Source organism: Siphateles boraxobius, unplaced genomic scaffold (genome assembly GCF_051911475.1).
Source record: "Siphateles boraxobius isolate OS27281-9 unplaced genomic scaffold, OSU_SipBor_1 13, whole genome shotgun sequence".
Classification (NCBI taxonomy): domain Eukaryota; kingdom Metazoa; phylum Chordata; class Actinopteri; order Cypriniformes; family Leuciscidae; genus Siphateles; species Siphateles boraxobius.
The window spans coordinates 6,241,113-6,267,553 of record NW_027508733.1 but is presented as its reverse complement, the minus strand read 5'-3'; the positions used below and the strand labels follow the sequence as shown (position 1 = coordinate 6,267,553).

Here is a 26,441-nt window from a genome sequence, read left to right as displayed (position 1 = left end):
TATTCTAGAGCATTTGATGTTTTGCATTGATTATCTTTGAATTGATTATGAAATTGTAATGATACATTTACCTGACATATTAAATTGTGATATTTGATTATTCTAATTGACTTTGACATTATTTTCATTCAAGAGTTTAAAAGAATAGTAAAACATTCGCTCCCATTTAATGATGCACAGATATCATTAAACCCTTTTCATTTATGGAGTCAGTTGAAATAACGAGTTAATACATTTGAGAAATGTATTGCATTTAACCAAAAATCCCCTTGCCATGAGAAAAGACGGAACACGCGTGCGTGAGACCTTCACCGCTAATTTGAATACCGCTATTGGATCGAATTAGACGGCCTTACAGTTTATTGTTCAAGTATTTGTTGTTTGCCTCTTTTATGTTGCGGTTTACGAGCCAGCCGTAACAGCAGTAAAATAGAAACCAGTGTTTTTGAGTAAAGTAATGAGTAAAGAAAAAAAAAACGTCAATGAAGTCAATGTGTTTAATTTTTTTATCAGATAATTGAAATGAAAGATTATTGGAAAGGAACAGATGATTTAAAGTTCTTATGTTTTTCGTAATGTTTTTCTGTGTTTTATGCTAAGAGAAACTAAAACAAGAAGTGACACTAAAGACGTCTGTGTGGATGTAGACATTAGATCAGCAATAACAAATTCTGAAGACAAATGCAACACAATCATCTATTTACAATCATTCTCACTATGATGTATCTGATTAACAGAAATCAGGATGTTCTTTTCTGACACGCACATCTACAGTCACATGATTAATCTGCTACTCATATATAAACTCAAAGTCCATCATTTAAATGTTTGACACTACGTCTTTGGATTACCTTGCATTTGGATCCTCAACCAAAGATTTGAGTTACTCACCAGAGACAGACACACTCAATAACTCCAATTAGGTTTTATCCATTTGATTCTGATGATTTCCAGAGTCTGTGGTTCTCGAGTTTTATCTCCAGATGTTTTTGATCATATCTCTGTATTTCAGTATCGGTTTTAAGATTGTCCAATTCTTCGTCATTTTGACTCCGTCAAAAAAATCATTTAAAAGTGCATATACCAAAACCCATATGTGTAGCCTACATTTACATACATAAGTATCAGACTACATACAAAAATACAATTGCATATACAAAAATAATACAGAACAATATCTTTTTTTCAATTCTTCAAAAATGTAAATGCAACATTATCCAAAAACAGAAAGAAAGAAGAAAAATACCATATTGTAACATATATTAACTGTTATATTACTTTGCTTATATTGTTATACTTCATTTATTTGTTAATTTGCATTAATCATAATAAAGGACAATAAAGAGGAAAATCTTTCTCACATTTGTTACAACCTGACGCTAAAGCAGAATCATAAGACCCTGTATAAAAATTAATTACTACTAATACTAATACTTAAACCATACCAGTGCACTTTTGTATGTAATGATATCTGAATGAAACCACACATAAAGGAAACTCAAATTCCACTTTGAGATCTAAGACTGTCATGATTCTGCCCTCTTGTCATTTCCTTTTTCTAGTCTTGAGGCAGGATCATGACAGACCCATGTTTTGTGTGCAGGCACATGGCCTTGTGTTTGGGCTGTATGCTTGTGTTGTCTCGTTCTCTTACCCCGCCCCCTTTTATCCTCATCTTGTCTTCATTGCCTGATCTGTGTCACCTGCTGTCGTTATCTGTTCTCCCTATATTATCCCCTTGTGTTTGCTGTCCCGTGTTGGTTCATTGTGTGTGTATTCACACATGCTAATACTTGTGAGTACCTTGTCTTGAGTTCTGTCTAAAACAAAGTTTTCTTGTAATAGTTATTTTGTTCCTGTGAAGTTTGTGTCTTAGTCTTAGTCAAGTGTTGTTTGTCTTTTGCTTTGCCCGTGCTGTTTTTTCCCCCCTCGTGGGGTTTTGTTTTCCTGTTTTGTTATCAATAAACTTTGTGTGTCTGCAAACTTCTGCGATTGGGTTCGTTTCCTGAATATCCGTGACAAAGACAGATTAATGAAAATTGGAATTTCTCCCGATCGCTGAGCTGCATCCTGTCATCTGTTTCAACAAAAACAACATATTAAATTAAACGCATTATTTATTTGGCGAATTAGAAAGAAATACATATAAAAAATTTCTTTTAAAAACCACTATACATCTATTTGTGTTAAACTGTCTGTTTGTAATATTCACCCTTCTGACATAGAAATAGCGTGCAACAGGAACAAACAGCCAACACCAGAACAGCAGTAGCAACAGCATGTATCAGACTTGGAACTGTAATTACAGACAGTCATTATTACTGGAATGAAACTGATTTTACAGATATACTTTCGACTTTGGTCATCCTTTGAATGAGACTGTTTACATAAATAGCGCCATTTGATGGGTTTTTGAATAACAGCAGCTCAATGGTAAACATCAGCCCAGGAAATATATATATATATATATATATATATATATATATATATATACTGTATTTGTATACATTTTTCATCTTAAATTGGTTAGTTCACGCAAAAATAAATTATCTTCCCCTCAAGCCACCCTACAGGTATATGACTATCTTCTTTTAGGCGAACACAATCAAATTATTTTTAAAAATACCCTTGCTCTTTCAAGCTTTATAGTGATTGGGGCACAAGATTTTGAAGCCCGAAAAAATCCATCCATCCACCATAAAATAATCCACATGACTCAATGAGTTAATAAAGGCCTTCTCGAGCGAAGCAATGCGTTTTTGTAAGAAAAATATCCATATTTAAAACTTTATAAACCGTAATAACCAACTTACCGGGTAGTGCAACTGACGTGACGTATGACGTTGGAGTAGGTGAGAATTTCCCTGTGGTTCAAACAGATAGGTTTGGGTAACAAACTCAAGCTCCTCTTCTCTTGTATCAAAATTATGTTTTATTAACAAAGTTCGAGAGGAGCACGTTCAGATAATTAACACGGGTGGAGAGCACTCAGCAATCAATGATTAAAACGTGTATATAGAGGGTGCTTCTCAATATCCCTCCTCGTCTCCTCGCTCCTCCGTCCTCCATCCTATGACCCGGAAACCAATCGAGCTCAGCCATCTTGAAGGACATCTCAATTCTCTAATTGCACCGCGAGGAGGCGAGGATCGAGGAGTGAGGAGGCTTCCAGAGGAGCTATGAGCGAGGATACACAGATGTACCCTTTGCGGAAGAGTTTTATCGACTAAACATGATCGCACGTATCAATTCTCCTCCCCCTTCACATCTGTCACAATCATTTGAATTTATACTTTACTTTTGTAGTTTACATAAACCACACAACTCACATATTTCAACAAGGTATCTTGCTTTATTATTATTTATTATGAATTTCTTAAATAAACAAACTTTAACAACATAAGGGCAGATCCTTTTAGCACTGCTGATGACGCAGTGAAGTGAAGCTCGAGTGATCAAGTATTCCAATGTATAAAAAAGCTTTCATTCAATTCCTCCGTCCTCATTTTCTTTCCTTGCAGCCTTCCCTCGCGTCCTACAGGGGGTGGAGCTGAGACGCGAGGAAAGGAAGCGAGGAAAGGAAACGAGGATGCACAAATAAGAAATGAGAAGCACCCATAGACTCAGCAGTCTCACCTCATTTCATTGACAGTTTAGCAGTGTCTTACACCGTTCCGCTACCATGTCGCAACGTTTAAACTCATCTTCTGACGAAGAAGCAAACATCCCCAGGAATTCGCCTTCGCATCCCACCGGTCCCACGATCATCCCTCCTATGCCGGACATCGCACCTGAGCCCCAGGCTTTTTCACACGGCCGCACACCGGCCCGAACAGCCCTGCGCTCACCAAGACGTCGAGGGCAGTCTTCAGCCTCTCAGGTGCGGACGTAGACCTTTCTTCCTTTCTCTCTCTGCTCCCCGCAGCCTATCCAGACCCCCAAATAGACTGTGGGGATTTTTCCGTTACGCTAAAAAACACCAACTCGCACGCATCCCGCGTTCTTTCATTTTCTGAGTTTTCAATAGCTTTTTTTCGCTTCACCGAAATAATCTGTTAAGCTTTCCCCCACCAGCGGCACAAACTAAATGATTACCTAGCGTTCATAGCTGAGCTAGCGCTGTTCTATGGGGAGGGCACTTCTACACGTACCACAAACTGTTTTCAGTCAAAAGTGCCGTTCGAGTCGCACAATGGAACCAGTGCTCATACTGGGGTGCGCTCGACCTGGATCTCCCCAGCAGGGTGTTTTTAGGCTGTAAAAACATTTCTTGCGCGGTCTGCAGATCTGTGGCACACTCAACAGTGTCATGCCTGCAGGTTAACCCTTCCTCTCTTTCCTACCCGGGAACAAGCGCCGCAAAATCCACCAGCTACGTGCCTCGTGCAGCAACCAGTGCAAACCAGGACTTTGAAAGGAGAGTCTCCACTTTTGTCGAAAGCAGACAACCCTGTAACCATTTCAACTCTGGTAAATGTAGGAGACCGCGCTGCTGGTTCCTGCATATTTGTAGCTTCTGTGGCATTGTATGTCCAGTGTACAAATCCGTGAATAAAAAAACAAAAGATTACTTGTCGACTCCAGTAAATATTTTGCGCATGCACTTCGAACTAGCTCATCACCCTAACGCCGAATTTACTCATTACCTGCTGTCAGGCCTAAAAAACGGCTTCAAACCCGGCCTAGAATGCCCACTCTCCCAAAACATCATATGAAAAAATCTTCAATCTGCTCTCTTAGAACCTGAAGTCGTAGACAAGTTGATCAAAAAAGAAGTCGAGTCAGGCTTCATTATCGGCCCGTTCGACGATCCTCCATTTAATCTGTTTTGTATTAGCCCCATCGGAGTGGCTACAAGGAAATTCTTGTGCAAAAAACGCCTAATAATCGACCTGTCAGCCCCGCACAATTCCCCGTTCCCTAGCATAAATAGCTTGATCCCTCTCGAGGAATTTTCGCTTAAATACCACGACATAAATCAGGCAATCGACTTGATCAAAATGGCAGGTATGGGTGCTTGGCTTGCTAAATTCGACATTACATCTGCTTTCAAAGTAATGCCTATCCATCCAGATTTATGGCATCTATTCGGAGTTTGCTGGCATGGCAAATATTATTTCGCAGTACGTTTAACTTTTGGATGCAAAAGCAGTCCTAAAATATTTGACATGTTATCAGAAGCCGTCTGCTGGATTTTGTCGAACAACCACGCCATCCCCCACCTCATTCACCTGCTAGATGATTTTTAATAATCTCGTCTCCCAATGCCATCCCAGCCGCAAACTTCCTCACGGTCCAAAACGTTTTCTCTGACCTCGGAATTCCCATCGCACAGGAAAAAAACATGGGCCCCGCAACATCCATCGAGTGCCTAGGAATTCATTTGGATTCAGTCAAATTCCAAGCATCCCTGCCCAAAGAGAAAATCGACCGAATAATTCTCGTCTCATCTACTCTCCTTAAAAAATCAGAATGTTCAAAACACGAACTCCTGTCCCTGCTCAGCCATTTAAACTTCGCCATGCACATCATTCCGCAGGGCCGCCCCTTCATATTGCACCTCCTCTCACTCGCGTCCTCCGTCCACTCACTAGAGGACCTCATTTCCATAACCCAAGCATGTTGTGACGAACTCGGGTTATGGTTAATATTTCTAAACCAATGGAACGGCCTTTCTTTTTTCTATACAAGTCTCGTTTCGTCCCCCACCGACATCCAGCTGTTCACAGATGCCGCCCCCTCAATCAGTTTTGGGGGATTTTATCAAGGTCATTGGTTCGCGTCTCCGTGGCCACCGCAGCTCCAGGACATATCTCAATCCTCAGCCCTATTCGATCTCTACCCTCTCGTTGTAGCAGCTTTTCTGTGGGGGAAAGAATGGTCCACTAGTAGCATTTTAGTGCATTGCAACAATGACGCAACAGTGCATTGCATTAATAAGGGCCGTTCCCATTCACCTGCTCTGATGCCACTCATAAGGCGTCTCACGTGGATTTCAGCTTGCTACCAATTCACCATAATTGCTAAACACATCCCCGGGTCAGAAAACCAAATCACTGACTCCCTGTCTCGTTTTCTGTTTCAGAAATACAGGATGCTGGCTCCAGAGGCGGACCAATTTCCAACTCCAGTACCTCGCTATTCGGAACTGATATTCCCGTAACCCACCCGCTAAAACCCCTCCTCAACGCAGCGCTCAACACCATCCTCCAAGCAGTTTCTCCCAGGACCCTCCAATCCTACGTAACTGCTTGGAGATGTTTTAAAACATTCCACGTCTCTCATAGCATGTCGTTCCCTGATTTTTCTCTCCTTCAATCACTTCATTTATTTCCAACCTTAAGGCGAGACACTACAGGTGAATAGGGTAAAATTTTTAAATAGATATCACCATGAAACTTCCTCAGTTGATTACTTACACAAGTATATAAAAAAATGTATTATAAGTTTTTGAAAATTGTGTTTAATTATGCAAATTAGGCAGCATCTCATTAAATATGCGCAATTTTGCATATATTTTCGGTAGATAGATCTGAACATATGATAAAGCCAGGTGCAAAATTCTTTTTTCATTTTTTTTACACACAAGATGAAAAAAAAAGTTCAGAGGGATTTCAGGATATATGCTTTCATTACCTAGGAAATCAAAAAATACTGTCCATAGCCTTAAAAAATCGATTTTCGCCATATTTAAATGTCAGATAAATCAGTCCAGGAATGATTTATTAACAAATCCCTGTGAAAATATCTTAAGAATACTGCTAAGTGTATAACTGGAAAGTTTGGTGTACATAGGTGAGATATTTGTACTGGAGAATGACAAAAATTTCTATTGGAAAAAAATGCTCAAAAAGAGAATAAATTCTCAGGCCCTTAGTAATAATAATATATAATATTTCAAGCTCATGAAAACTGATTATTTAATAACATGGCAGGCATACAAGGCCTACAACTGCAGTAACTCAATGAATTAACATTGGCAGAGTACACCACGTGATGCTTCTGAGCGAATCACGTTAGCAGAAACCAGCAGTAGCCAATGAGATTTCGTCATTAGTTTTTAATCACCCTTTGGACATTCACGATTGGTTACTGATAGAAAGGAAATGCCCATATTTGGGTTACATAGCATTGTGCAGGAGACTCAGAGCTTTACAATGATACTGGTCATGACAGACTTAAGTAAACAGACGGAACGCGGCATGACGCGCTGGAATGCTATAAATTTTTGGTAAATTTGGGAGAAACTTACTGCCGCAAGTAAACAAAATGTAATAAAATAAACATCTTAATGTATATTTTCAACGTTTTCTTTATAGCAGCTTGAAAGAACACATATTGAAGGAGTAAACTAGCCAAAAGTCATAAAACTGATCACTGCATGAAAAATCGATGTTTTTGCCTGCCGTGTCTCGCCTTAATAGCGCTAAGGGCTTACAAGTTGGGTCCATTAAATGTTACCTGAGCGGTGTCCAGTTTTTCCATAAACTGATGTACGGCGCTCCCTCCCCTGAGATAAATAATCCACAAACCTCCCTGCTCATCAAAGGGATTCAAAGATCACAGCCCACCCATCCCGATGCCAGACAACCTATAACGCTAGACATTCTCACCAAATGTATTCACACCCTTCGCACAAGCTACCAACCCCTCAATACCGCCCGAACACTCGACGCCATGTTCACCCTAGCCTTTTTTGGTTTTCTTAGATGCTCGGAACTCGCTATCACCTCCATATTTGACCCACAAATCCATCCCACCATCTCAGACTTGTCAGTGCTAGATGGTGAAACAATCTCATATTTGATCAAGCAAAGACCGACCAAACCGAAAAAGGTAATTTTATCAAAATTTTTAACCTCTCGTCGCCAATCCAACCATACCAGTCAATTCAGGCATATCTGCAATGGAGAAGCTCCCAAGCTAAATCTCCTCTGGAACCCCTGTTCATTGACAAATCCAATAAACCAGTGACATGCTTTTGGTTACAGAAACACCTCAAATCCGTTCTCCAGCAGTCAGGCATCCCATCAAAGGATTTTTCAAGTCACTCCTTCCGTATCGGGGCAGCAACTTCAGCAGCCCAAAAAGGCCTATCCCAACAGCAAGATCCAAGCTCTCGGGAGATGGTCCTCAGATGCTTTGCAAAGCTATATCAGGACCAACCGGTTCCACATTTAAAAAAAAAAAAAAATCCAGTAGAGCACTTACGTTTTCTCTTTCGTCCAGTGACGCAGTGTGAGGAAATCTCCTGGTTGAGTACTCATTTTCCTCTGTTCCCGTTTCCTCTTCCTGTCCAGCAGGCTTTGGTCCCACAGCGGACGCAGTGAGAACTTTTCCGGTAGAGCACTTATGTTTTCTCTTTCGTCCAGTGACGCAGTGTGAGAAAACCTCCCGGTTGAGTACTCATTTTCCTCTTTTCCTGTTTCCTCTTTCTGTCCAACGAGCTTTTGGTCCCACAGTGGACGCAGTGAGAACTTTCCCGGTAGAGCACTTACGTTTTCTCTTTCGTCCAGCAAGCATTTGGTCTCACAGCGGACGCAGTGTGAGAATCTCCCGGCCGAGTATTCATTTTCCTCTTTCCTGTTTTCTCTTTTTTCCAGCAAGCATTTGGTCTCACAGCGCACGCAGCGAAAACTTTCCTGTAAGCCTAGATCGGAATGGCCACTCCACAGTCGGCAGATAGGCCCCAACGACTGCAAGCCGCCCTGTCGAAGCTACATTGGCCTCTCGGTCTGTCGTCCGTGATTTGCGCGAACAGCTCCCATCAAGAAGGCACAACTCTCCCAAATTTGTCATTCCAAATTACAATTGCTCCCCGTTCTCAGGTCAGCAGGGCCCGTCAGTCCAGCACAGTGAGCCGCCACCACCACGGGCCCTCGTGGCCAAGCACCCAGACCCTTTCTCGAGATGCCAGCCCGCCAAACTCGGCACTCATTTGGGGGGTCTTTAGTCCGGCGGCTGTCCTCTGCTCTCTAGCCTTTTGGGGGGAGTACTCTGGGTTCGGGACGAATTCTGAGCTCGGAGCCCTCCCCGCACGCCAAATACGCATTAAACTTTACTCCCTTTAATTGTTTGTAAGTGTGAACTTGTGAAATCGTCCAATAATTCTCTTTAAAAATGCTCATTGTTAATTGTTGTAAAAATTTGTGACCAGTGTTTTATTTTGCTGTATCCTCTGTGTCCACGTTCTTCAATACGTTGTATAGAAGTTACACTTCCGTTGTAGGTCGACTACGAACGGATGGTTGACGGAAGCTGGTTATTATTGTTTACAAAGTTTTAAACATGAATGTTTTTTTCTTACAAAAACACATCGCTTCGCTTCAGAAGGCCTTTATTAACCTTGAGCCGTATAGATTTTTGTTATGATGGATAAATGCACTTTTTTGGGCTTCAAAATCTTGGGTCCCATTTGCTAACATTATAAAGCTTGGAAGAACCAGGAGATATATATATATATATATATATATTAGTGCTGTCAAACGATTAAAATATTTAATCGCGATTAATCGCATTAATGTCATAGTTAACTCGTGATTAATCGCACATTTTTATCTATTCAAAATGTCTCTTGATTTCTTTTTGTTCATTATTTTTTCTCATTTTAATGCTCTTATCAACATGAAAAAGTGGATTGCTTGCTTTGTGCACATTTTTTTTTATTGAAAACAACATAGGCAATACTGTGTTCAATTTCACACTAACATTCTCACTTGGAGCAAATAATTTCTTTGTAACACACTGTCCATCAATAAAAGGGTGAAATAAATAACGAGGTACTGATATTGACGAGGGGGCGGAGAATTCGCATCAACTGTGTGTGTGTGCTTGGCCATCATCAAGTGGTACTTCAGACTGGACGTGCTGCTATGATGATAGCTCAGTTCATAACGACAAAACACACAGATCACTTTGGTCTAGTCAATGGAACCATTTGCCAACTTTTTAAAAGTAAGCTTTCCATTCAGAATCTTATTGGCATCCATTTCGGCGTCTCGCGCTCGTCATCCACTCAAAACGTAACGTTAACCTATTTGGCCGGCTCGCAAGCCCAAACAAGTGTGTGTGCGCGTGCCTGTTGTTTTGTTTCCGGTCTAGCTAGATCCACTTGCGCTTTGGTCGAGAAGCACCTGGCTGCAGCCTGCAGATTTGGGCGGGGGTGCACCTGGGGTGGGGCTGCACGTGCAGCCCCGCCCACAATGCTTCTCATTGGTTAGTTGCAAAGTGGTGACGTAGAACGAGGCGGGGCCGCACCTGGGGTGGGGCTGCACATCTCTGCCCATAGACATCATATGATGTCTATAGGCTTGTTCGACTTGAACCGGCGCTGCACAGACCGATCGGTTTATGACATCAAAGTACCGCGAGAGCGATTAGAGAGCAGACGGCTCCTTATGCTTTTGAATCGCTCTCGCGGTACTTTGATGTCATCAACCGATCGGTCTTTGCAGCGCCGGTTCAAGTCGAACAAGCCTTATGTCTCTACCCACCAACATCTCTTCTCATTGGTTAGTGGCGTGAACTCAACTCATGACGTCGGATCTATCATGGTTTCATTTCCGCTGTTCATCGCTGCATGGTGAGTACAGGCAAGCTACTCTTTTTTTGTTCTAATTTTATGTACAATTTTTAATTCTGATGTGGCGTTTAGTGTGATGTTAAAATGAAGTGGTGTAAAAATAAGATCGTGTAACTTTATTCACCATATCACACAAATAACTAGGGCAGTGTTTCCCAAAAGCATCGTAGGCGTGCGTGTGTGTGTGTGTGTGTGTGTGTGTGTGTATGTGTGTATATGTGTGTGTGTGGTTTTGAAGGGATTAGGATAAAGTGTTAAAACAAGGCCCTTAAAAAGAAATACAGTGGCGAAACTGAACCAGGAGAAGAAAAATAGGATTTACTAGTAACACTAGGTTATATTATTATATACTTATATACTAAGTTATATTGTTGGACTTTTTTTTCTATGAATAAATTGATTAAATGTAAGCTATTTTGATATTACTGTTACTAATAAGTATACATTTATTTAATTGAACATTAAACTACATTCAATAGTAATACAAATTCAACAAAACTCCTTGAAAGTAGGGCTTGTTTTATATATTGCATACTGTTACTTATACTTTTGCTGCTATACAGTATATGCACTGTCCAATCCTTCTGCTGGAGGGCCACTGTCCTGTAGAGTTTAGCTCCAACCCCAGTTAAACACACTTGAACCAGCCAATCAAGGTCTTACTAGACATACTAGAAGATTCCAGGCAGGAGTGTGGAGTCAAGCTGGAGCTAAACTCTGCAGGACAGTGGCCCTCCAGGAGCGACTTTGGACACCCCTGCACTAGAGTAATAAAATAATAAAACATTTAATGCTATTTCTGATGCTCTATACTTCTTTCTCTTTGCAGATCCTTGGCATTGTCATCCCCATTTATATTCCCTGTGTACCATTTTTGCTATTTACTTTATATTATTTTTGTTTTGCTGTGTAAATTATTCTCTTACTCTAATCCTCCATCTCTCTCACCTATTTTTTGTTGTTGTTTACTTTATAACCCAAAGGCTCTTTTAAGAGCCATTCCCCCCTGCAAAAATGCACACAACTGTGTTAAGCAAGGGGGAGTGTGAGCAGTATTTAAAAGACTGCAGTAGTAAGTGCCCATTCTGCCTGTACACCAGCATGCCACAGCTGATGTATTACCACATCAAAAATCATTTACAGTGGGCAGTGCAACATCATGGTGAGTTTAACAGTCTTTTGCTTATGACACTTTATTTAGTTTAAGTATACTATAGTGCAGAACCAGCCAATAATGCACTGTGCATGCATGCTTCTGATTTCATTGCTTTTGAATTTGTAATATAATTTTAAATGAATTTGTAATTGAATTTTAAGGCTTAGGTAAACTTCATTTTCTGCATTCCGCACATTCACAGTTTGAGTGTGCAAACATCCAAAAGCATATTCCATTTACCATGGGTCTTTGTTGCTCAAATCACAAAAACATGTGCTTGCACGTGGATGGTGCTAATGACAGAAAATCTGTCTTGCGACTGTCCACCGTCCAGAGCAAAATGCAAACAAGTGAAGTTTAATTTCATCAAACCTTTTTTCCCCCCTCTTTCAGATTTCACCATTATAAAATGCAGTTTAAAATGTCGGGCAAAGTCCCATTTTCACTGCTGCTATTGTTCAGCAACTGTGATAACTAGGGGAAATTTGCTGAAGCACATTGCCAGCCATCCTTCACCACCAACCCGGCCTCAGTGCTCCTCCTCTGTCCCGCAGCCTCAGTGTTCCTCCTCTGTCCCGCAGCCTCAGTGCTCCTCCTCTGTCCCGCAGCCTCAGTGCTCCTCCTCTGTCCCGCAGCCTCAGTGCTCCTCCTCTGTCCCGCAGCCTCAGTGTTCCTCCTCTGTCCCGCAGCCTCAGTGCTCCTCCTCTGTCCCGCAGCCTCAGTGCTCCTCCTCTGTCCCGCAGCCTCAGTGCTCCTCCTCTGTCCCGCAGCCTCAGTGTTCCTCCTCTGCCCCGCAGCCTCAGTGCTCCTCCTCTGTCCCGCAGCCTCAGTGCTCCTCCTCTGTCCCGCAGCCTCAGTGCTCCTCCTCTGTCCCGCAGCCTCAGTGTTCCTCCTCTGTCCCGCAGCCTCAGTGCTCCTCCTCTGTCCCGCAGCCTCAGTGCTCCTCCTCTGTCCCGCAGCCTCAGTGCTCCTCCTCTGTCCCGCAGCCTCAGTGTTCCTCCTCTGTCCCGCAGCCTCAGTGCTCCTCCTCTGTCCCGCAGCCTCAGTGTTCCTCCTCTGTCCCGCAGCCTCAGTGCTCCTCCTCTGTCCCGCAGCCTCAGTGCTCCTCCTCTGTCCCGCAGCCTCAGTGCTCCTCCTCTGTCCCGCAGCCTCAGTGTTCCTCCTCTGTCCCGCAGCCTCAGTGTTCCTCCTCTGTCCCGCAGCCTCAGTGCTCCTCCTCTGTCCCGCAGCCTCAGTGTTCCTCCTCTCTCCAGCTGCCTCAGTCACCTGCCATCCTCCCAAAATGCTCAGTAAAGAGGACTGTAACTTGCAGCCAATGTGATTTGACCTTGCTTGCCAAAAATCTACGAACTCACATTAGAAGACATCACACTGAAAAGGAAAATGCAATTACTCCTGAGAGGCACTTTCAATCTCAGTGCATTGATGAAAAAATTGGAATATTTGCCATTGAAAAGGCTTTTCACGGTCAAGCAACACCCATACATGTAATAAAAAATACTTGGGGCCCAAACTATCGCTCAGCATGTGAACTTGACCAGTGTATTTTGAATTCAGAGTTTGCCCATAACACTGGGATACTGCCTTTTGAGTGTTGCCATGTCAAATCACTGTCTTTTTGTAAACAAGTTTTCAACCTCAATGATGCACTGACAGAGAACAGTCTCTCTCAGCTGGTGCTGCAGAAGTGGTTTGGTGAGGCAAGAAAAGCCCAGCTGTTAAAGTTGCAGCAAGAGGCAAATACTGCAGAGACACCTTTGTCTTTTCATGTCACTGTTGGAGGTCCATCAACAAAGCATTTCATTTCTGTATTTGAACCAACAGTGTCCTATTACAGCAGGATGGGAAGAGTTATGGTGGCTTATGATAAAAAGAAAAATAACTGGCATTGTCCTTGTGCCCGACCTCGCCAATCATGCATTCACAAGGCTACAGCAAAGTGGCATCTTTTCCAGATGATACCACAACTCTTCAAGAGGGTCAAGAGTTCAGAGGAGGTTTTCAACACTGCTCATACATGTAATGATGATGCCAGCGGTCAAGATCTTTCATATCCCCCCAACTCTACCACTGTTAAAAGGATGATGAAATATATGCTGGAAAATAAGAAGATTCCAGTGGAAATTCCACAGACCATTATGCAAAAGTCAAAACATGGAAAGGCTTTTAATAATTTCCCAAAACATCTTGTGCCTGAGGAAGTTGAATGCGGAATATGCAAGGGAGTTTTGAGTGAGCCAATGATGATAACTTGCCGGGCAAAGATCGTTACATTCAATGGAGTGATTCAGGGTATGACATTTGTTTAATTCATATTGCTTTGATCAATATTTTTTATGTTGTTGCTTTGATAGATATTTATTTGTCAGTAAATAGTCTTTGCTTTCTCAGGTGTATCTACTTACTACAAGCTGTGCCATAAATGCAACCTCACATACAGATACCAAGAATGGAGTGACGGTTTGCACAACTTCAACGATAATGTAATCGTCTCGTTACATTTGTGTGTGGTTTTGCGAAACTCTCTACAGGTACAATATTAGAAAATAATACCTGCTATTTTACTTGTGACTAGCAGGACTCTTTAACTTTTTTTTTTAAACACTTGTAGTATTATTATTGCTAATGACTCAGATAGGACATACATTTGATATTCACTTGGGCTTTAAATGACTAGAACGTCTTTTATAAGTTGAGGGCTCTTATTTTTATTTTATTTTAACCATTTCCCCTCCTTTTTGTTGTCCTTCCAGAATCACACAGCTGTAGGTAGGGTTGTGCAGACAATTGAAGCCACAGAGGGAGAGTCCTTGCCCAAAGGTGACCTAATCATGCAGGCGTATCTTCACTTTGAATCCTTATGTGATCTGGACTACATTTACTCCTGTGTGTCCTGTGGATACAATCCATCTACTGTGATTATGGACCTTCATAAAAAAGGAGTGTTCAGCATCCCAGGTAAGTAAAGTTATTGTAGTTGCATTGGTTCCTATCATAGATTTATGTTTCGGTTTAAATAAATAATTCACATATTTGGCTTTGAATTAAGTTTCTTTATATCAAAGTGAGTGAAATTCAGTCTCCACCTGCGACCTATGATGGTCATGTTGACATAGAAGAATTTTGGGATGCAGTGGCAATGGACATGATAAGCAGAGGGTTTTACCCAAGTAAGTTTCTTATTTGTCTCTCACATAGGGCTGCATGATATTGTGATATGGTTTAGTGTGATTAATTTATTAATTTATTAAATTATTTAAATTATTTGGAATTATATTATGGAAATATTTCCATATAACAATGCAATATTTGCAACAATTTTCCAAATTTCCAAATATACAAAAATTTTCACATGAGGATGCATTTACTGGAGAAGCAAAATCACTTGTTTTCTCTTTGAAATAAGTTATTTTTTCTTATCCCACTGCCAAATATTTAGCTTGTTTTAATCATAAACGCACTTAATTTTGGAATTAGTTTTAGAAAACAAGACTTGCTGTTTTGCTTTTCTACCAAATGCGTTTGAATGTAAGATTTATTTTAATATTTAAACTGGAAAACAAGATAAAAAAATACTATATATTATATATACAGAAAAACTAAATATTGCACTTTCGTTTTTTTCCAATATCATGCATTGCTAGTCTCATTTTGTATGGTTTGCGTGTTGCAATAAATAGCTGTATTTTTCTCAAGGTGGCAAAGAAAACCCATTTACAGTTTCACCTAGTTACCACAACTGGTCCCCATGGATAGGTCCAAAAACAAGGGAATCGGCCATGGTATTAAACACAGAGAGTGCAAAGGTTAAGTCCTCAAATGATGGAAGTGACATTGATGTGCCTTTTACTGAGGAAAGACTTGGTGATGAGCTGCTCCACCTCAAGGTAAATAGTTGTTTAAATTGTTCAGAAGGGTTTTACCACATTAAGCTATTATTACACTGTTGGCTGCATAGCACAGTGGTATGTATAGGGTCTCTTCATAAATATTATAATTTTATAGTAATTTATTTTTGCTGAACCTAATCACAAATTTGCATATTTGATCAGGTTTTCGATTTGAAAAAGCTGTGTCGACAGTGTGGGGTCGATGATGTTGGATCCAAAATGGATCTCATTCTCAGGCTTCGTAATAAAATGTCAAACAGAGTGACTTACAACAAGGTGTTTGAACAGGTGTGGGGTGCTTCTGGTGAGTGATGTTTTTTGTTACTCAATGAAGTTAACAATACAGTACTACAAACATTAATGAAATATGATATGACAAACTGCCTAAAGCAGCAATTACTCGTACCTATATCATTTCATATGTGTTATTGGAATGGTTTCACTGATCTTTCAGAAAATGTAGTTTTCATTCAATTGTTTTGTATGCTTTTAGGTGGCCTGGGTATAATAATGTGTCCTTGTGGTGTTGTGTACTCTATTAAATTTAACTTGAGAGCAGAGAGTCCCCGTGACTTTGCAGACCTTCTCTTGTCTTGGAAACACTTTCCAAATATCACAATTTACGATTACCCTAGAGGATTAGTGGCACACACTAATAATCGAAAACCACTTCACCCACCTTTCCATCCCTTTGAGGGCAGAGTACAAGACCCCTCCTCTGAAAACATACAAAAAGCAAAAGAAGGAAAGCTAAAGGTTCATCTTCCCTGGTTGACTCACAAGAAAAAACCTATGGATCCTGACTGCCACCCATTGACAGCGTCCTCAGAGCACTATTGCCTGTGTGATGTTTTCCACCAAAGCAATAGTAAAGACAAGAGAGATGTGCTGCGCACTATTGGTCTTGTACCAGAGCTGGCTGGAAAGATCAATAGTCAGTGTGCCGAGCAGCTGTTTTCTGAAGTAAAGAGAAACAATTACTTCATGAATATGATAAGACCTTCTGCACACATTTTTCTTGCTCAAAACATCCTTCACCACCGGAATCTCACACGGAACAGGAAGAAGTTGGAACAATTCAAGAAATTGTTCAGTGGCAGTCCTAATTTGCAATTAGACTCCAATGGAAAGGTCATACTTGGTAATGTATAAATATTCAATTAATGTGCTGCATGTGAATAGGTCATTCCAGTCAATTAATTGTACTAACTATATCTTTATAACACCTGAGTAGGAGCAGAACCAGAACCAAATGTGGGACCAAATTATTCAAAGACAACCCAAACTTTGAATACAACTCTGAATGAGAAGGAAATGCATACAGGTTGAGGTTGTTCTTTAACTCATTGAAGATTTGCTAACATTTTAAGTGAATTATTATTATTTTTTTTTATCTTTTACTTATGTACAGCTGTCCAGTCGCAGTGTGACCCTAAACTTTGTCGAAGTCCTGTGGTAACAAGCCTGAACATTGTTAAATCAAGCAAAACATTTTGGGGGACCATGCCAAATGAGGGGCAACAGCAGTTGGTAAGTGATTTTCAAGGATTTTATCTTTACAAAATACTGTTCATCAGCCTGAGCATTTATGTATTTATCTGAATGTTAGATAAACAATGCTTTGGATGTCAGAAAGTGCAAAGATGAGCTATTGGCAACTGTATACAACACAACGCTAAACCGATCAGACCTGTGCTGCCTGGGACTGGAAAGAGACGTTGAGGGAACGGTACACAGTTCAAAGACATTATATTTTAATATAGCAATTAATGGTGAAAGTTGTTTATATTGAGTTTCTATATTTTATTTAAACGCAGATTCTCAACTGTTGCCTGAAAGTGGTAGAGACCATAGCAAAATCACAGGTGAAATAGTCAAAATAATATTTTGTGCTCAATTTACTTTAGCTGCTTAAAGGGATAGTTTACCCAAAAATGAAAATTGTCATCATTTGAGTTTATTTCTTCTGTTGAACACAAAAGATGATGACGACTGTTAACCAAAGAGTTGCTGGTCCCCATTGTCTTCCATTGTATTGTAAAAAAATATATATATATGGAAGTATGTACAGGTATAATCATACACCAAAATTTTAATTTATTGGTGAACTATACATTTAAGCAGCCCCTTAGCAGAAATATACATACTTTTGTTGATGTGCTTACAGCGGTCAGAATGTTAATACTCCCAGATGTTGTATTTAAAATTCTCAATTTTGCCTTAAATTAAAGTATGTTCAATTTTCCATACAGAATGTGAATGTTTTTTCGGCCAGTTCACATCAAATTGAAACATGGCCAAACAGGACTCTTGAAGAGCAACTTCTACACCTGCCTGTATGTATTATAGTCAGTTCTGTTTAATATGAAACCCAGTCAAAGTTTCTAAATTTCAGTGATGACCAATATTATTTGTTTTCAAGCTGGATGAAAACATCGACTGGTTTATCTTCCCAACATGGATACCAGGGCATTGGATGGTTTGTGTAAGTCATTCTGAATCTGTAGTGTTTACCTGGGATAACTTATGTCTGCATAATTTTTAGATACTATTTGATATATTAACTGCAATTGTCTTTCGGTATATATATTGTGACATATCAACAGATTATGAAGCCTGGAGAGCATGACATTTTTTTCCTTGATCCTCTGCACGGCAAAACATTCAATAAGGAAGAATACATGCTCATCTACAGGTTTTTTAGTGCACTATTCGGAGTTCAGACATTGTGGTCGTTCCTCCTAACCACATTTTTGATATGATTGTGGTCGTTCTTAACCACTTTTTGATAAGATTGTGGTCGTTCTTAACCACATTTGAATAAAATTGTGGCCATTAACATTAAAGGTTTTTATGTGACTTGTTCATCTGACTTAGGATCTAATTTTTTTACAGATCACTTTTTTTGTAAAGTGTCAATGAAAATGATCATATAATACTCATGCCAAGTTCTGGTTCTGCCTCACATTTCAGTTCTCTTGTATTGTTTTGTTTGATGCAGTGCAGTAACTGTTTTGTCTTTGTCATCACAGAAACATTGCACAAATCATGTCTCCTGGGCCTTGGCATGAATACTGTGTCGATGATATTACGGTACCAATATTCATTTAAATAAATAACTGTAAAAGCATTGGAAATTGTTTTATTTTTTCAAGGTGGATTGACTCTGTGCATGGCAACATTAACAGGGCCTTCCACGACAACATCAAAGCAACAGCTGTGGTGTCTTTGTCCTAATGGTAAGTTTATAAAGCTGATGTGTTGCTTACTATGTGTTTATCCAGTATATGTATCTGAGCAAATTTATTTGTAATGTTTACCATTTCAGTATTCACTGAGCTTTGTGACAGCAGGGGCTTTTGATTTTACAGAGGTAAGTGAAAAATGCAATGGAAACCCCCCATGTTATTAACCTAACTGATTATTTATTTTTAACTTAGCCTGACATGCCTTGCATCAGGAGGTGGTGGTGTCTGCTGCTTTTGGAGAATTTCCCCTTGAGGTTTGTTTTCTTCCTTTTTTTGAATCCACATTTGAACTTGCACTCTAATTTTTGCTGTTCTGTCACACTATACGTACTGTTCATTGAAGTTTCAATTACCAAATGCTTAAATTTAGCAGTTTAAAATAAATAATTGTTTTTAACCATAGATTGCTAATAAATTCATTACATGTATCAATCTAAACAAGTGGATTTCAATTATGGTCCTGGGGATGTCATTAAGAACAAACTGTCTAAAATTGTTTAAATTGAACAAAATGTTTAAAAATTTTAACATTTAAAGGTCAGACGCTGAAAGAAAGCAACTCCGGAAAAAGAGGAGAGTAGAGAGAGCAGGTATTGGTTCCCACCTTAAATCTTGAACCGTAAATAACAGGGATTTGAAAATGATGCTACTCTTGTTCTTACCCTCCAATTTAGAGGTGATGGAAACCCCCCTGCCCATTGATTCTTTGACCAAGGTAAGCGCAGTATAAACTCCTGTCAATCTATCAGTTACCCTTTTTAATAAGTCATATTTAAATTTACATTTTGGACTGACTGTTGGCTACTTTGAACAGATGCCACCTGACATCCTGTGGCGGATCCTGATGGGAGTCGTCACAGATGACGGCGATGTGGCTTTCTGGAGACTTTCACTGACATGTAAGGTTTTCAGGGACGTTGTCAGCGATCCCAAATTCAGAGAAGAGGCCCACTTTGTATGGCTGGACAGTAAGTTTTTTTAAACCTAAGTTGTGAGTACTGTAAAAGGTACTTGAGAAAGTCTGTCCGTCCATCTATTTCTGTCTGTCTGTGGAATCTATCCCTCTTTCTGTCTGTTCTTCCTATCTATCTGTCTGTCTGTCTGTTCTTCCTATCTATCTATCTGTCTGTCTGTTCTTCCTATCTATCTATCTGTCTGTTCTTCCTATCTATCTGTCTGTTCTTCCTATCTATCTATCTATCTGTCTGTTCTTCCTATCTATCTGTCTGTCTGTTCTTCCTATCTATCTATCTGTTCTTCCTATCTGTCTGTTCTTCCTATCTATCTGTCTATCTGTTCTTCCTATCTATCTATCTATCTGTTCTTCCTATCTGTCTGTCTGTCTGTTCTTCCTATCTATCTATCTATCTATCTATCTGTTCTTCCTATCTGTCTGTCTGTCTGTTCTTCCTATCTATCTATCTGTTCTTCCTATCTATCTGTCTGTCTGTTCTTCCTATCTATCTATCTGTTCTTCCTATCTATCTGTCTGTCTGTTCTTCCTATCTATCTATCTGTCTGTCTGTCTGTTCTTCCTATCTATCTGTCTATCTATCTGTCTGTTCTTCCTATCTATCTATCTATCTATCTATCTATCTATCTATCTATCTGTTCTTCCTATCTGTCTGTCTGTCTGTTCTTCCTATCTATCTGTCTATCTATCTGTCTGTCTGTTCTTCCTATCTATCTGTCTATCTATCTGTTCTTCCTATCTGTCTGTCTGTCTGTTCTTCCTATCTATCTATCTATCTGTCTGTCTGTTCTTCCTATCTGCCTATCTGTCTGTCTGTCTGTTCTATCTGTCTGTCTCTATCTATCTGTCTGTCTGTCTGTCTGATAAACTGTATTGCCTTCAAAACTTTCAGCTTAAACTATTTTGATCTTCAAACTGAAAACCTTCAAACTTCAAGCTTTCAAACTTTTAGGATAGGCTTTCTCAAGCCAAATTAAAGTTTGTTGACAAACCTTTTTTTTAAACAAAGTAAGTCTCTTAGGTACTTTACAGACAAAGCCAATAACACTCAAGCATATCTTGTCTAACATTTTCCTATAATATGTTTAAAATGTATAAAAAAGAAATTCCTTGTATGACTCTGTACTATGTTAATGTTAATGTGTTAATGCCCGTGTACTATGTTAATGCCCGTGATTCAATATTGTTTGTTCTGTATTTTATCTAAATTAGGTGTTGTGAACTGGAGTGCCTTTTCCAGAGAATATAGGCAAGAATTCCGGGTGCCGTACTCGTTGACTCTGTGCTTGCACTGCACTGAAGTATACAAGGACTGCCCACCTGGATATGTTGGTGATGGCAGAAGAGGAGTCCTGCGTGCATTTTATTCTGAGAAGGAAGTTGAGGGCTATTGCTCGGTTGATTGTTTTTTCAATGATGGAGGGGAATTTCAGGCTGAGTAGATTGTGAGTGTACGTGTGAGTGTGTGTGTGTGTGTGTGTGTGTGTGTGTGTGTGTGTGTGTGTGTGTGTGTGTGTGTACGTGTGAGTACGAGTGTACGTGTGTGTGTGTGTGTACGTGTGTGTGTGTGAGTGTACGTCTGTGTGTGAGTGTACGTCTGTGTGTGAGTGTACGTGCACCTGTGAGTGTACGTGCACCTGTGAGTGTACGTGCACCTGTGAGTGTACGTGCACCTGTGAGTGTGCGTACGTGCGTGAGCGTGCGTACGTGCGTGAGCGTGCGTACGTGCGTGAGTGTACGTGTGCGTGCGTGTGTGTGTACGTGTGTGTGTGTGTGTGTGTGTGTGTGTACGTACGTGTGTGTACGTACGTGTGTGTGTGTACGTACGTGTGTGTGTGTACGTACGTGTGTGTGTGTACGTACGTGTGTGTGTGTACGTACGTGTGTGTGTGTACGTACGTGTGTGTGTACGTGTGTGTGTGTACGTACGTGTGTGTGTACGTACGTGTGTGTACGTACGTGTGTGTACGTACGTGTGTGTACGTACGTACGTGTGTGTGTGTGTACGTGTTTTCCCTTTGAGTGCACGTACGTGTGCGTGTGTACCTGTGAGTGCACGTACGTGTCTGTGAGTGCACGTACGTGTCTGTGAGTGCACGTACGTGTGTGAGTGTGTACGTACTTGTGTGTGTGTATGGTTGATGTACGTGATTATCTGTATGTGTGCATATCTCTTTACACAATTATTCTTGTTTTGAAATAAAAGTTATCACTGGTATGAGTTTGGTTTTTTGAGTTGGCATGCATAATATGGGATACAGAGATTGACAATGTTTAAAGATTGTTTAACTACAAACTACTTTACTGGCATAAATGCACAAAAATAAACAAGAACTATTACAGAGGAATGATTAAAATAAGAAATATAAGGTGCCATTAATGTTTACAGTAATTTTGTAATTTACATAGTGAAGTGCAACAGAATGTGAAAGACTTTTAAAATACTGCACAGATATTACACAATATATACTCTGTGATTCCTTATAAGTTTACCTTAGATCAGGCATAGTTATGACTATGGATATGTGCTCTACTCCTTTTTGCTACTTTCATTATTACTTTAGAGTTTAATACCTTAAACCAGTATCATTTTATTAAAGTATTATTTCAAATTTGCGCATGCGTTTTGAAGACGCGTGACGTCAATCAACGCAAAATAGCGATTGAGTTTTCAAAGACCGCATTGTTTTCAACAGTATTTCCTGTTTACCGTGGCGTCGACGTCATTACTGTGCCACTAACCAATGAGAAGCGTTATGGGTGCAGCCCCGCCCCAGGTGCGGCCCCGCCTCGATCGACGTCATCACTTTGCCACTAACCAATGAGAAGCGTTATGGGTGGGGCTGCACGTGCAGCCCCGCCCCAGATGCAGCCCCACCCCGATCTGCAGGCTGCAGCCAGGTGTACTTGCTTTGGTCGACGAAGCAACAAAACGTCCTCGCACGGCGCAAGCCCTTGAAATGAATGGGTTTCATATCGCAGCGCCGCGCATGCCGCGTCCTGTTGCAAAAGCATGTGAAAAAAAACTACAAAGTTTGCTAGACCAAAAAGACCGTTAATCTCGCGATAAAAAATTAATCGCGTTAAAATGGTTTTGCGTTAACGCCGTTAATAACGCGTTTAACTGACAGCCCTAATATATATATATATATATATATATATATATATATATATATATATATATATATATATATATATAGGCTATATAAAATTCTGAATGTATTCATTTGAAATAATATAGTATTATGCATGTGATATGGCTTGAAGGGGGAGTAAATCATGGGAGTATTTAAATTTTTGGGTGAACTATCACTTTAATAACATTGGGAAACATCAAATGATTGTAAGAGTAACACACAAAGTGAAAATTGTGTTACTTTGACATGCATGCGAAGGTGGAATGATATTCACTTCACAATACGTTTTAGAAAAAATATATAATTATTGGGTCAATTTAACACCTGTTTTCTAAAACTGCTCCAGGGAGAAGTGCCCTGAATGATTGAATGACACTCACCAGTAACAGTCACAGTGACGCTCCTCATGATGCTGAAACTGCTCTTGTTGATCTTTAGTGTATAAAGTCCAGAGTCTGTGAAACTCATGTTTGTGATGATCAGAGACCATGAAAACCGATAATTCAGCTTCAGTCTGTCTCTGAATCTGTCATTACTATCCTTCCACTGAACATCTGTACAGATCTTACTGAGATCTCCAGTGACAAGAGCGATGAGAGTGTCATTAAAATACCATGTTACCATTTCATTTTGTTTCATTACACCAGCGTCTAAAAGGATAGATCCTCCCTCCGCGATGTTCTTTTGTTTTCCAACAGAAATACCTGAAACACAAACCAACGGATGCTGGAAGGAGCCATTTTTTGACCCACTCCGTACTCCTTTTACACATGCACATGTATAACATGCAATTTAATGCACTACTAGTGAATATAAACAACCATAATTTAGAACATTATTTTTTTAAATAATATAAAATAGCTTCTTGTGATCACAAAATTATATAAACTGTAAATGTACTACAGGAATGTCTAAACATTACTGTTAAAATCAAAATTATTATGTGATTTAAACATACTGTATATAACCTGCCTTTCACTCAACTTACCCCAGACAATAACCTTGAAGATCTTTTCACTGTCGCTGCGGCTGTTAAACTGTAAATGATAAACTCCAGAGTCTGTGTATCTGATGTTTGTGATAGTCAGAGATCCAGTCTGATGATCCAGCTTCAGTCTGTCTCTGAATCTCTCAGTATCTCCATCACACTGATCATCTGTAAAGATCTTACTGAGATTTCCGGTGATTTCAGCAATGAGAATGTCATTATAATACCATCTAATCTCTTCGTGTTGGTCTGTTGTAACACCAGTGTGTAGAGAGACTGAAACTCCCTTTGCCACAATCACTTCATGTTCACTAACACCAGGAACACCTGAAGAAGACACAAAGCTAATTATAAGCTGAACACAATTATATAACAGGAAAGTGCTGTGAACATATTTTTGCTTTGTTTGAAGAGAAGGGAAGCACCACAAGTTTCAACGCTGCTCTTGCATTCATTTTAGAATATCCAGCATTAGAACAAACCAGTCTGGACAGTTTTAATCATCTGTAGAGCTCTTAAATTGAATATTTGTTGGGAAGAAAATTAGATAAGATTCCTAAGGGTGTATGCATTGTCATGTACTTTTTATGTATTGTTTATAATGTCTAAATGCTGCAACCAAATTGCCTTCAATTAGATAAAGACCAAAATTATAATGTAACTGTCACGATGCGCTCCGCGTCGCCTCCTCCTGGCCCCTCCAGATAAATCTCTCCTGAGTTCTAGGACTTCACTTCCCATCACCCCCGTCATCACTCATCTCCTTCCATCCCTGTCTCATCCCCATTATCACTGCCACCTGTTCTCACTCAACTCCCCTTTATCTGGACCTCGCTCCCCTTTGTTCCCTGCGAAGTCTTGTTTCTACTACTTCTACTTGTAATCTACTAATAATCTCTGTGTACTCCTGGTTCCTCCTAGCCCGTGTCCAATGACTCTTTATGAACGTTTGCTGCCTGCCCAGGACCCTTGCCTGGTAACAACTCCGAGGACTGCCCTTGAGAATTTTGCATTACTGTGTCTGCTCTGCTCTGTTTGCTTTTTCTCAATAAAGTATCTGCACATGGATCCGAACGCCTCTGACTCTGCATCACAGTAACACATGAAATCAAACAGCAGAAGAACATCATTTATTTACACATTTATGCTCTTACACATAACTCACAAACACCTCTTCATACAAAGCTCCTTCCCACACAGAGATCATTCATTGTTTTATCAACCCCTAGACCCCGGTGTTAATCAGTTTATTGCTATTTTCCATCATATAAAGTCATGTTTTTTATTAATTTATTTTTAATTGTACAGTATCAATGCCTTTTTATTTCGAATGCATTTATAGAATCAGATTTATTAGCAATTGAAAGTTTTAGACTGATTGAACAGAACAATTAAATTATTTTGACTATTCCTCTTAAAAATTAGAGATTAAGAATAAATGACCAGGACACAATTTTACACTCAAATGATTTACAGCAACCTCTTAAAATAACAATTTTATCCTAAACCCATAGATATTTAAAACAGCAATAGCTAAAAATGATTAAACCTGAATAAATTCAAACAGGGTCATGTTCACACTACACACTTTTTGTTTCATTATCATTCGAAAAAGACGTTGCAACAAATAAAGGCACTTACCAGCCACTAACACACACACTAAGAGCAAAATAAAGACCCTCATTTTACAGTAGTCACACATCCCTGATTCTGTGGAAATAAAAGCTTTTGCCAGTGTAAATGCACAAGTAAAATTGTGTTCTTCTGTATAAATGCAAACCGAAAGTTGTTTATGACTAGTTGTGTGTGCTTGTTTCGCTGACATACCCAGATAAAATGGCCAGACAGCAGGTTATGCAACATGGGTATTTTTACTAGACACAGCTATTTTCTTTCTAAACCTAAAGTTATGATAAATGGATAGTTGAAACAAAAATGAAAACGATATAATTTACTTTACAAGTAAATTAAAAGCACTTTAAAAGCATCTAAGGTTGAGCTAGAGAGATATTTGGAGGAAACACATACAGATGCAAAAAGGCATAAGCCTATGTCTATTCCGTCAGACATGCCACCTGTCAATAAACCAGAATACCAAATGGAGGTCTGTGCACCTAAGTGGAAAGAGATAGAGCAGGTTGTGAGAAAGGCAAGGGCTTCATCATCTCCAGGGCCTAATGGAGTTCCGTACAGAGTGTACAAGAGTGCTTCAGGAGTTCTACGAATTCTGTGGAAATTGATAAAAGTGGCTTGGGAAAAGCAGGTTGTACCTAGAGCATGGCGCAGAGCAGGGGGAGTCTTTATACCCAAAGAAAAAGATGCTACAAGCATCAGTCAGTTTCGCCCTATTTCACTATTAAACATCGAAGGAAAGATTTTCTTCAGCATTATTGCTCAGAGATTGTCAACCTACCTATTAAAGAATGGCTTCATTGACACTTCAGTTCAAAAAGCGGGCATTCCAGGA

At 39.9% G+C, this 26,441-nt stretch overlaps 2 protein-coding genes across 4 annotated transcripts; one reads left to right on the top strand and one right to left on the bottom strand.

Moving 5' to 3' along the window:
• Positions 1-494: 494 nt before the first annotated feature.
• On the bottom strand, positions 495-25,759 carry LOC143735252 (uncharacterized). Its single transcript, XM_077225365.1, has 5 exons — positions 25,616-25,759; positions 23,975-24,301; positions 23,367-23,690; positions 2,213-2,296; positions 495-2,077 (listed from the first exon to the last, which is right to left on the bottom strand). The coding sequence occupies exons 1-5, from the start codon at positions 25,674-25,676 to the stop codon at positions 1,959-1,961; spliced, it is 915 nt and encodes a 304-aa protein (XP_077081480.1). The 5' UTR covers positions 25,677-25,759; the 3' UTR covers positions 495-1,958.
• Positions 10,260-22,065, top strand: LOC143734751 (uncharacterized). Of its 3 annotated transcripts, XM_077225236.1 has the most exons (23): positions 10,260-10,582; positions 11,412-11,744; positions 13,563-14,030; positions 14,130-14,269; positions 14,492-14,696; positions 14,804-14,908; positions 15,435-15,625; positions 15,791-15,932; positions 16,122-16,769; positions 16,863-16,952; positions 17,040-17,158; positions 17,238-17,357; positions 17,446-17,493; positions 17,881-17,964; positions 18,051-18,113; positions 18,661-18,721; positions 18,817-18,867; positions 18,957-19,001; positions 19,069-19,130; positions 19,414-19,466; positions 19,551-19,591; positions 19,691-19,844; positions 21,062-22,065. In XM_077225236.1, exons 2-16 carry the CDS (start codon positions 11,597-11,599, stop codon positions 18,697-18,699), a joined length of 2,610 nt encoding a protein of 869 aa, XP_077081351.1. In that variant the 5' UTR covers positions 10,260-10,582; positions 11,412-11,596; the 3' UTR covers positions 18,700-18,721; positions 18,817-18,867; positions 18,957-19,001; positions 19,069-19,130; positions 19,414-19,466; positions 19,551-19,591; positions 19,691-19,844; positions 21,062-22,065. The 3 variants fall into 3 exon arrangements, with proteins under 3 accessions (XP_077081351.1, XP_077081352.1, XP_077081350.1); XM_077225237.1 differs by lacking the exon at positions 18,661-18,721 and having other exon boundaries at positions 10,508-10,582; positions 18,784-18,867; XM_077225235.1 differs by lacking the exons at positions 10,260-10,582; positions 18,957-19,001 and having other exon boundaries at positions 11,055-11,744.
• Positions 25,760-26,441: the final 682 nt, after the last annotated feature.

Coding starts and splice junctions, on each gene's coding strand:
- LOC143735252 (XM_077225365.1), bottom strand. CDS start 25,676: ATGTGTGACTACTGTAAAATGAGGGTCTTTATTTTGCTCTTAGTGTGT. Junction 24,302..25,615: donor AGTGTGTGTGTTAGTGGCTG/GTAAGTGCCTTT, acceptor TGTCTTCTTCAG/GTGTTCCTGGTGTTAGTGAA. Junction 2,078..2,212: donor GCTATTTCTATGTCAGAAGG/GTGAATATTACA, acceptor TTGTTGAAACAG/ATGACAGGATGCAGCTCAGC.
- LOC143734751 (XM_077225236.1), top strand. CDS start 11,597: ATGCACACAACTGTGTTAAGCAAGGGGGAGTGTGAGCAGTATTTAAAA. Junction 15,933..16,121: donor ACAGGTGTGGGGTGCTTCTG/GTGAGTGATGTT, acceptor GTATGCTTTTAG/GTGGCCTGGGTATAATAATG. Junction 17,159..17,237: donor ATGAGGGGCAACAGCAGTTG/GTAAGTGATTTT, acceptor TCTGAATGTTAG/ATAAACAATGCTTTGGATGT.